The sequence below is a fragment of the Eurosta solidaginis genome, chromosome 2 (assembly GCF_040869045.1).
Source record: "Eurosta solidaginis isolate ZX-2024a chromosome 2, ASM4086904v1, whole genome shotgun sequence".
Lineage (NCBI taxonomy): Eukaryota > Metazoa > Arthropoda > Insecta > Diptera > Tephritidae > Eurosta > Eurosta solidaginis.
Genome location: NC_090320.1, coordinates 271,063,955 through 271,075,564, shown reverse-complemented (window position 1 = coordinate 271,075,564; position 11,610 = coordinate 271,063,955). Strand labels below are relative to the sequence as shown.

At 37.4% G+C, this 11,610-nt stretch overlaps 2 protein-coding genes across 2 annotated transcripts in view; one reads left to right on the top strand and one right to left on the bottom strand.

Moving 5' to 3' along the window:
- The window catches only part of LOC137240968 (uncharacterized), a 35,846-nt gene extending 30,355 nt beyond the window's left edge, over nt 1-5,491 (bottom strand). The window contains exons 1-2 of the mRNA XM_067768022.1: nt 5,192-5,491; nt 4,566-4,678 (exon numbers count right to left, since the gene is read on the bottom strand). Of these exons, the coding sequence (XP_067624123.1) occupies nt 4,566-4,580 (15 nt within the window). The 5' untranslated portion in view covers nt 4,581-4,678; nt 5,192-5,491. The remainder of the gene's footprint in view (nt 1-4,565; nt 4,679-5,191) is intronic.
- An 807-nt stretch (nt 5,492-6,298) lies between these two features.
- Nucleotides 6,299-9,918, top strand: mRpL28 (mitochondrial ribosomal protein L28). Its single transcript, XM_067768026.1, has 5 exons — nt 6,299-6,511; nt 6,627-7,061; nt 7,132-7,278; nt 9,240-9,481; nt 9,538-9,918. Exons 1-5 carry the CDS (start codon nt 6,491-6,493, stop codon nt 9,605-9,607), a joined length of 915 nt encoding a protein of 304 aa, XP_067624127.1. The 5' UTR covers nt 6,299-6,490; the 3' UTR covers nt 9,608-9,918.
- The last annotated feature ends 1,692 nt before the right edge of the window (nt 9,919-11,610 follow it).

The following is an 11,610-nucleotide window of genomic DNA, read 5'->3' as shown; positions in this document are numbered from 1 at the left end:
TGTTGGAGTACTCTAACAATACTCCTTTGCAATGCGTTTGCGGACCACCATCAGCCGATCATTGCTCGTTTTTTAACGACCGTGATCACGACACGATGACTATCGAACAGAGTTGCCAAAAGTAAAATATTGCATACAAATAACTGATAATAAAATTTTACTATGGCAACTCTGATAAAATGCAACCGCGCACTGGTTTTATGTACACATACTATAGTATAGAGAAATATTAGTTTCTTTATTCACGCAAATGCTAATTAACATAAGAATATTCGTAGTATAAAATATAAAAGTTGTATTGCCCCTCTTCATTTACTTTCATTTTAAGTAAAATTCACTCCGATAATTCTTTCCGAAACAATTCCTCTTTAGTACTTTGGTATATGATTCTCTGTGGGTGCTCCATGGAGTACTACAGTGAAAGTACTTTGGAAAGTACTCTCACGTGTGTACTCTATGGAATACTCACAAACAAAACGAGTGTGGGATCACCTACTCGCAATGTTAATTGGAGCATATTTTTTGTATGAATACAGTTTAGTTTTGGAACACTCCTAAAGGAGTATTCCTTACACTATTTATGGAGTAAGCGCGTTTTTTGAAGGGTAGTAGTGATGAACGATATTTCACTATCGGTGATTACATCGCCGCTGTATGTGATTTGTCCTATTAGTATTAGAATTTCGTGCTGAAGGAAAATCGCCAATCACTGATATTTGGATATATTTCATTTCATTTCATTTATTAAAAGAAATATATATTAATACAATAAGATCATGTATGATCTTTTATAGTACATCATCATCATCATCATCCTCCTCAACTCCTATTGGAGCATAGGGCCTCGACCACCGACTTAAATCTTATTCTGTTAGGTGCAGTTCTTGTGATGTCATTCCACGTATATCCTGCGTCTTCGAGTTCTTTATCCACAGTTCTGCGCCAAGTTTTCGCAGGTGCACCAGGTCGTCGGCTTCCTTGTGGATTCCATCGCAATGCTTGTCTGGCTATATTTACTGGAGGTCTTCTGAGAGTGTGACCAATCCACGACCATTTACGCTTGGTTATTTCTGTGGTAGCCTTAGGTTGATTTGTTCTAGACCATAAGTCGTCATTTGAAATTCTTTCCGGCCATCGAATTTTCAGGATTCGGCGCAGACATTTATTAATAAAAACTTGTAGACGTTTCTGAATTGAAGTTGAGCTTTTCCACGTCTCGCAAGCATAAAACAGTACTGATTTAACATTCGAATTAAACAGACGAAGCTTCGTTTTTAAAGATATTTGGCTGGACCTCCACACGTTTGCCAGTTGCCCAAAAACCATTCTTGCTTTGTTTATGCGAGACTGAACGTCCTCATCTGCACCGCTCTTATTTGAGACAATACTACCAAGATAAACAACGGACTCTACACCTTCGATTTCATTTTCGTCAACCGTAAGCGTCAATGGCCTTGATGAAATACTATAGCCGCATCTTATGACTTTGGTTTTCGCTGTATTGATGCTTAGTCCGGCCTCCTTTGCATGTGTGTTGACAGCTTCTAAATTGTGTTGAAGGTCAGTACTTCTGTGGCTTAGCAGACATAGTACAACAGACATTAAATAACAGGATAATAATAAAACATTCAAATTTTAAATTTAACACACTAACCTAACCTATTTAAGGTATATAAAATAATATATGATGGAAACCAAAACAGATTCATAACAGAATATGCTCACTACAAATCATAAAGAAAAAAAAAACAAGAAGAAAAAAAAGAAAAGTATAACGTTAGCAAATATTCGCTCCCAACGCTTACGAACGCTTAAGAAAAACAATTAGGAGAATAAAAACGAACTTAGTATTAAATCGGTTATATCTAAATATACAGTAAGCTATTTTCGGAAACAGTTGCTAGTTGGGTACCAGAATACTTAAAATAATAATAATTGACTAGAAGATATGTATTGACGAAAGAACGAATATATAACATTCTTAAAGTTGCATTTACTTAAGCTATTGCGAATTGAGTTCGGGATTGAGTTCCATATGCGGATAGCATTGACAAAGAATAGCCTTGCAGAGTTCAAATAGTTGTAGTTTGGTAAAATTTTGTCACATATGTGAGCAGACTGCGAGAGAGTCAACTTGTTATATAAGTAACTGGGCACTTTATCTGCCATAATACGATAAAGGAAAAAGCAGTTCCTCGCTCTAAGGTAATCAGAGACCTCACAATCCAACAAACGAATCCTCCATTCAGATACATGGTCAAATCTTGCTAAGCCAAAAACATATCGCGTTACATGATTGAAGGCTACATCAATTTTGTGTGCATACTTGGAATCTAGTTTGCTGTATACACATTCCACATAACAAATACTTGGCAATATTAATTGTATATCCAGCTTTCTCTTTATTTCTAGCACGGTAAAGGCCGCCGATACTCTTAAGTTTCGTAGGGTATAGTAAACTTTACTGATGACAGAATTAACGTGATCAACACAGGACAGATTAGAATTTATGACGAAGCCCAGATTCGTCGTTTTAGAAACATATTTCAGACAGTTTACATTAATGTAAAAATTTGGTAGACCCTGAAAGTTAATATGCTTTTTTGAAATGGGAAGTACATACGATTTAGCACTGTTAAGGGCAAGGAGATTCGTAGATGCCCAATGGGATAAGGATGACAGGTCACTGTTAAACTTGGCACAAAGTTCAGAGGCTTGCCCTTGCATCGCTGACATATAGATCTGGATATCATCTGCGTAAGCATATATCTGTGCATGCTGACAGGAGCTGAAGATGTAATTTATAAATAGACAAAATATTAGCGGTCGCAATATAGAAACTTGGGGTACACCAGCGAGCAATGGCCTAATGTCAGATATTTCCGATCCAACCTTAACACGCTGCGCTCTACACCCCAAGTAGCTCATCATTAATTTTACCGCAGAGTCACTAAATCACTAAATCTGTGGCGCAGCTGTGCTTAGATCTAAAACCCGACTGCATCGGTGAAAGCAATTTGTATACAGTTATATGCGAATGGATTTGTTCAGATAACAGGGACCCAAGGGTCTTCGATAGAGCGGGAAGGATGCTTATGGGACGAAAATCAGACGGACTACTAGCACTTCTATTTTTAGCTACCGGAAGAATGATTGCAAACTTCCAAGCATCAGTGAAGCACGAAGTTGTAATACAATGGTTGATGGTATGTGTTAGGGTTGGTAAAATATGAGGAAGCATTATTTTTAGAAATTTTAGCGGGATTCCATCAGCACCAATCGCATTTGAGCGGATCTTACAAACACATCTTGCAACATCAATCTCCGAGATGGCACAAAATTCAAATTGCTGAACCGATGCAGGTGGATAGGGTATGTGCTGGGAAATGTTGGCACTGGGTGAGGAAGTACGATTTACAAATACATCATTACGCTCATCAGGGTTAAGGGAACAATTTGAATTATCTTTAGCAAAGACACGAAGGTTTCTTAAATTACGCCAGAGGACAGTATTTGGCAGCTCGGAACTTAACATTTTGCCAAAATACTTGCGTTTTTCACGTTTGATAACGTCATTTCGAATATTCTTATAGGTATGCCAGTTCAAATCTATCCGATTTTTTTCCACACTGCATAGGCCTTGTTGCGTTTTTTAATCATGGTACGAACAGTTGTGTTGAACCATGGGCACGAGGACGATTTTCTTTGAAAACAACGCATTGGTACATGGGCATAGTAAAGAGTGAGTACCGTTTCATTTAAAAATTTGAGTTTATCGTTCACATCAGATAAACTCCAGCAATCGGCCCAGTAAACACGAGATATGTCAGCAGTCAAGCTGTCAAGGTTAAGCGAGCGATAGTCAGGGAAGCTATATGTAACAGGTAATGAATTATGCTGGTCAAAGTCAAAATCAAACGAAAAAAAATTTAATCATGGTCAGAGATAAATGATATTTGGTCAAATTTTAAAACGGAGGTTGGATCGGAGACAAAGAAATAATCAAGCAGACTAGGACAACAGTTATTCGCGAACCTTGTTAGTACTGATGAGTTAACTAAAGAAAGACCAACACCAGACACATCGTCCAACAGACGGGAGCTATACATGTCACGACATAACATATTAACATTAAAGTCACCACACACAACGATATTATCAAAGTCAACTGTGAAAGCAGATAGCATGCTACAAAAATCACTTGCACTAGAACACCTATTAGGATTATACAAGCATGACACAAGGATTTTTGACGCAGAACTAGACACTTCAATAAGTACAAACTCAGTTGTACTCTCAACAGAATGGGAAACTATGCGAGTCTTCAGATGAGATTTGCAGTACACCGCCACTCTTCTACCCTTTCTATTAAGTCTATCATTTCGATATAATTTATAGCCCTCTATTTCAAAGTGTGCGTCTCTTAAGTCATGTCTAAACCAAGTCTCAGATACGCAAATAACATCCACAGACGACCGCTCAAACGTTCTCCTAACCAGATCCATTTTCTCATAATTAAGACTTTGTGCATTAAAATGTACAACATTAAATCCCACATTACGTACCCAAGACTGAACCATTTGAATGCGATGAAGTTTCTGGTGGAGTGAAACCTGTACAAAATATACCACTGCCTCTAATTGATACACCTGGAGGTCAATTCTCCAACTGTGAAAAACTGAAAAATATACACTGATTGAAAACTCATTTGCACACACAATTTACACTTTAAATTTTCATGCGATTCTGTAAATTATTATGCATATTGTTTTGCTGAATGAGCGCTGAATGTAAAAGTCGTATGTCAGTGAGAAAATATTCATCAAACGACATGAAAACAAAAATGTCATTCTGCAACAGTGCATATGAGTTTTGAATGTTATAAAAGTGTACACTGGCTGCCATGGTTCAACTATATACAGGTTGGCTCATCTGTAAAGCAACAAAATATGTCTGTTCAAATTGTCAAAATCTGTGTATTGGTGTTGGTGCGAATGGTATGGAATGGAAACATGAAACTTGGCGGTTTTTGTATGTGTAAGTAAAATGTTGCCAATGTGTTGGTTTCATTTTCAGTTTGCCATCTCCTTTTGACAATCCCTTCGACCATGCAATGACATAAATAAAATCAGCTGATGAGATGAGCCAACCTGTACATAATTGAACCATGCTGGCTGCCAAGAAAACTCACGAAGTTTTTATGAGTGAGTTTTTTTTGTTAACAGTTTTGCTTTACAGAATCAGAATTTCAATTTTTATTTTTTTTTTTTTGGGGCTTTGAATACTCGTTTTGTGAGTATTGATGATGGCACGGATATTTATGTGTCCACTATAGCGCCAGGTTGTACTTGGGTAGTGATGTATTTCCTTGGTTGTATGTTGATTACTTTATGGTGATGTTTGTATCTTTAGTGTTTTTAGTTTAATTTGGTATAATCCGGTAAGTTTTAACATAATATATACAGATGCTCTAGTCCATTCAATTGTTGGTTTTTGTCCAATTGGGGGAATTATTTTTCGTTTATTTCATTTTTGTAAAAGTATTTTCGTCTTATCAGGTGTTATATTTTATATTTATTCTGGTTATGTGTACATGACTGTACATTAGAATATAATAAGGATATTTTCAATCCCGTTATTAGTTCTTTTTGCAATAAACTTTGCAGTTAGATGTATGCAATGACACTGCATAGTACATATGTAAATCGAGCATGCTTTTTCAGCATCAATTATATACACTCCGTTAAATTGTCCCGTTTATTTTCGAGAATTTTATTTCCATTAGTATGTATGTATATGAACATTAATTTTCAGTGGCCTGTTGCCAAGTGTCTTTCACGACCCGTTATGATCAATTATGTATGTATTTAAAGCGAATTGGCTTTCATGGCGCCACGCCAGTTAGGAGCACAAGAAACCACCTTAACTCCAGGTCAGGGAGGCAATGCATCTCCTAACTCCGCCAAAACGCCCGAGGGAAGCACAGAAGCCAACCCTGTGGCCCATTTTAATTTTTCACTCAACGTAAAAAGCCCGAAAATTACGTTGAGTAGAGGATGACCCGTACGACCGCTCGCGCGAAAAGACAAGACCGGAATGTTTCAATTTTTACACAATTTCTTGTGTACACCTTAAAACTCACAGTTAGCGAATAGGGCCCCTGAATCGCATGAATGCATATATATCACTATAGATATTTTTCATTCGCTGCGATTCAATCACCGATAGTGAAATATCGTTCCATCACTATGACCGCGCACAATCAGCTGCTTTCCCAAATTACAAAACAGGTGATTTTTGAGTAGAACTCGAGGGAATTGTCAAAACGTAATTTGTGTAGATTTTTGTCATCGTCGATTTACTTTTGATTGGAATCAGAATTCAAAATTAAAAATTTCTCTGAAGGAAGCTAATTTTTTCGTAGAAAATTCATTTCGCTGGTTATAATCACGTAAAATTTTTGCTTAGAACAAAAAAGTTTTAATTTGCCATGGCACACGCCACACCTCAGGTAAGGAGCTGACCAAGTGACGCAATCAAAAAAAATCGAAGTACAAAAGTTACGCTAGGCCGACTGACTACCTAAATGAAATCATAGGATGATAAATGTTTCTATTTCATGAAAGGGTCCACAATTGCTACATGGCTGGCGAAAGCTAAACCGATTCGATAGAAGACTTGGTGCACAACTACCAGAAGCATACAAGAAATTTTGGCGTGAATGGAAGCATACAACACCCACAGCCGTACATTACGTACCTAAGACTGAACCATTTGAATGCGACGAAGTTTCTGGTGGAGTGAAACCTGTACAAAATATCCCTCTGCCTCTAATTGATACACCTGAATCGCATGAAGGCATATGGGGTGGGGAAGCTATTATTAAAGGTTTTCAAAAGCGTCAACGATTGAAGCGTCGTGTACCACATTTTTGGTTTCCTACTTTACGCCGCTCCGTGGTGCATAGCCGTGTGTTGAATGAATATTATTCAGTTGTAGTAACTGATCGTACCATTGATCAAATACATGATTGTCACGGTTTTGATCATTATTTGCTGAAGGTAATTTCAATAATGCTGATGCATTTTATACTTATACAAATAAACCATAATACCTTCCTTTTTTTTTTAGAATCTTGCATGTGACTTGCGTTCCCTCTTAGCACTTAAATTTAAAAGGAAAATCCTACTGAACCTATTGCATGGTTGTCCTAATTGGGAGAAAAATCCTACAGAACAAACGCGTATACTCAAGGAATATAAATGCTATTTGGATTCAGTAAGTATAATAAGAGTAGTTATTAATTAATTAATTTAATAATGGAAGGCGATTTTATAAATACATCTGACAAAAAAAACCAACGACTACCTTGGGAAAACATCGAGTAATTTGTCAAAGTATGCGTTCTGACGGCTCTTACCTTCAGGCCATCCCTCCCACCCCACTGCCAAGTTTCATGAAGAGTTTGGGGTCGCCAGAGCCTCGTCTGTTAATGAAACAGGATTCGCCGCGGATAGGTGAGATAAACAATTGGGTTTGGAGAAGCTATATATTGCCTATATATTACCTGAAGGGTTGCGTTACACAGCCCCTTAAATCTGGTATTTTAGTCGCCTCTTACGACAGGCATACATACCGCGGGTATATTCTTACCCCCTAACCCGCTGGGGGAAGTTATAAAGTTATAAGCCTTAGTTTTCATTGGCACATAAAAATGCATTACAACTTACATTCTGCTATTGCCAAAGAGGATAAATTAAAATAAGAGTCATCAGTTTGCTACTAGAAAACGAAAAATTAGTGCCGAATGTTTTCTATGAGGGAGTTTTTTTTGATTTCATCCCATTTATTTATGCGCTGTAATCACCTTGTGCAATTGCGGTTTTTGTGAGAAAAGATTGAATTAGCTAATTAAATACAATCTTTAAAAGAAACAAATACACCACCAAAATGTATATTATAAGACATTTTATGCACATCTCGCACGCAAAAAAACAGCGACTACTTCATAGAGAACATCGAGAACATGGCTACGACGGGCAGACTGGCGTCTCTTGTTTTAATTTATCCTATTTTGTTGTTGTTGTTGTTTTAGCAGTGCTTCGCCCCACCCAATAGGGTCGACCGATCACAAATTGTCATCATTATCCTCTAACGGGAGTCCGAGGAAGCTTGCTGTTTCAACAGGGGTGGACCATAATGAGAGATGTGTTGGTTCCACATTACAATTGAAGAGATGGTTGGTGTCATGTGGGGACACATTGCAAGCAGGGCATAAATTTTGTATATCGGGGTTGATTCTGGATAGGTAAGAGTTCAACCTGTTACTGTTTCCAGATCGAGGTTGAGCTAGAGTGACTCGTGTTTCCCTGGGGAGTATGCGTTCTTCAGCTAGTTTTGGGTACTGTTCTTTGAGTACTGAATTCACCGGGCAATTCCTGGCATAAAGGTCCGACGCCTGTTTGTGGAGTTAGCTGAGGACCTGCTTGTGTTTTTTGGCTTCATACGGTTGAGTTCTCAGGTGCCGTATTTCCTCAAATTGCTTCCGATCTCGGTTTTGATGTTGTTGTTGTTGTTGTTGTAGCGATTAGGTTACTCCCCGAAGGCTTTGGGGAGTGTTATCGATGTGATGGTCCTTTGTCGGATACAGATCCGATACGCTCCGGTAACACAGCACCATTAAGGTGCTGGCCCGACCATCTCGGGAACGATTTATATGGCCACATTGAACCTTCAGGCCATCCCTCCCTCCCCACCCCCAAGTTCCATGAGGAGCTTGGGGTCGCCAGAGCCTCGTCTGTTAGTGAAACGGGATTCGCCGCTCGAAGGTGAGGTTGACAATTGGGTTGGAGAAGCTATATATTGCGCTACACAACCCCTTGAATCCCATCTCGGTTTTGATAAAAGAGTTCAGTTACGGTTTCGGTTACGTATTAGGTTCGGCTCTATTTTCTGTCTAGTGTTGGTAACAGATGCTAACCCGTTATGTTTTCAGTTTCGTATACGGTCCGTTTTTGATTCCGGTTTCGTGCTAGGTTTTTCTTCCTAGGTTGATTTTTTGGCCTAGTTTTGCCATTCATTCATTCCTTTTCTTTTTACCTTTTGATTTTCTGCTTCTTCCGTAATCGGATTCATTATCCTCTTCCACATCGTTTTCGTCAACGTAATTATACTGCTGTGACTTACAAACCCGCAGCTGTGTAACTTGTTTATATTTCACTTATTTTTTATTTTCTCAGTACACTCCAGAAGAAATTGATTGGTATGGTCATACCTATGCTGAAGCTTTGCGTAAATTAATGTTACAAATACGCGCCGAAAATCCGGTTGTGCCACATAAAGTGGAGTTTCGCTCAAAACTAATAGAACAACTAAAAAATGCGGGTATACGTGAAGCTGGTGGTAATCATATTAGTGACGAGAAAACGGCGGCAAAGGATGACAATAATGAAAATGCTGATATAGAGCGTTTGACTAAACTGTAAGGATACTTTTGAAGATCTTAAACCTTAACTTTTTCTTCTTTTTGTTTTTTAGTGAGGCACCATCATCAACATCAAGTTGGTTGTCGAAAATAAATCCTTTCGGTAAAAAACAGGAAACTTAAAGCAAAAAATATTTAGCAATCAAATTTTCGAAATTTGTTCATTTTTAAAATAACTATGTGAATTTTAATAAATTTTCACAAAAAGGAGTAGCATTTTTGTACAAAATTGTATTGTAAATATGCAGTTGACTGCCTTAAAGGACAATATATAGATATATATATATGTGCATACATATTAACAATACACTTTAGGACAAAAATAAGCTTAGCTCAATAAAGTGAAATAAAACAGGCCACATAGGACACATAATTAATGAAATTTTTGTTGATTTTTGGTAATAATAAAGAATGTTTTTTTGAAAAAATGTTTATTTTGCTGTAGTATACTTCAATTGTTTGTCATAGCAGGCTAGGGTCGATTTCAACATCAAATTAATCCACAAAGTCCCTAGCAAAAATTGAAGAAGCACCGGTAAGCGACGGATTACCTTGCTAGCTGCAAAAAATATGCAGATGAAGAGTTGGTATACAGCAAATTATGGTCGGAAGAATGCATAACCTTGCATTGGAATTTAAGTATGCTCATAATCAGAAAAAGGAATGAAGTTACAAGGTCGACGAACTGAGTATACTGTTGAATAAATCTTGAGGATACTCCATGTCCTGGAGAAGACTCGAGATATGACAATCGCCACCCACTTTGTCTTTGTTGACTTCAATGTGGTATTGACATCAACAAGATATGCTGTTGTACTGAACGGTCATAAGTCCTTATGGAAGGAAGACTCCACGGGATAAGCAGGCGAAAGAAGACTTGGCTCCCTTGCTGCCTCTAATCGACGTCACTTAACGTTAAGCATTGAAAACTGGCATTACTTACCAATCAATGAACTAAAGCATTTCCTACCCATGCCTTTAGGCCAATGATTTTATACAAAGACATTTCCCTTAATCTAAGCTTCTTTAAAACGTTCATTAAAGGTTAGGCTCCTGGAGAAATTTTTTCACACAAGTACGAAGTTTCATAGAAGTAATAAATATATACAGACCAATTCTAAATATTCTCGCGGAATTTTGTACTCGCGGATTTTTTTTATTCCCGCGGAAAAATTCCTCCAATTCTTTTCTCCTAGTGAGAAGAAAAATTGGGGAATAGGAATTTCGAATTTTCGAAGTCAGCTGTTTTGTCAATTGAAATTTCGTTGCGCATTTCTTATTTTGTTTAAAAAATTGAAAAGTTTAATTATTGTTGCGAATTAGTTTGAAATTAAGATATAAGGTATAAACAATGCACATTATTGCATTTCATGTGGTATTCACTGAAATGAGTAATGAATTGGTGCCACAGCAACATCAGAGGAGCATAATAAGAAGATGGCGGGATAACACAAATCTGCCGGAGTTGCCTGCTTTCATTCAGAAAAATGAAATGAAATGGCAGAGAAATCTTCCTCTCCCTCAGACCAATTTAATTATTGTTGCAAATTTGTTGGAAATTAAGAAATAAAATATAAACAATGCACAGTATTTATTGCATTTCATGTGGTATTCACTGAAATGAGTAATGAATTGGTGCCACAGCAACATCAACAGCGGAACATAAGAAGAAGACGGCCGCATAACACAAATCTGCCGGAGTTGCCTGCTTTCATTCAGAAAAGCAATTTTCTGGCGGCCAAGTTGAGTTGAATTCGTCCTTCGTCATATGCCAAAATCTAATTAAGCCTTATTAAAAAATCCTTGCGCAATTTCTGGATGGCTGCATCAAATATGTATACCAAGAGCTCTACCGTTGCTTATGATATACTTTTCGACTTAAAATAAAGAATATTGTGGTTGTAGTTGTTGTTGAATTAACAGTGAGAATATTGTGGTAGAATGTTCATAGATATTTTAGCACAAATTTGTACAAATAAGTGTTTTCTTAAAAGAACCAATTTCCTTTAACTATTTTGATGCATTCCCTTTAATTTAACTAGTGAAAAAACTCCTATGAAATGGCAGAGAAATCTCCCTCTCCCTCACATTCATAATACCTACTTTTCTCCCATAACTGGTTTCCG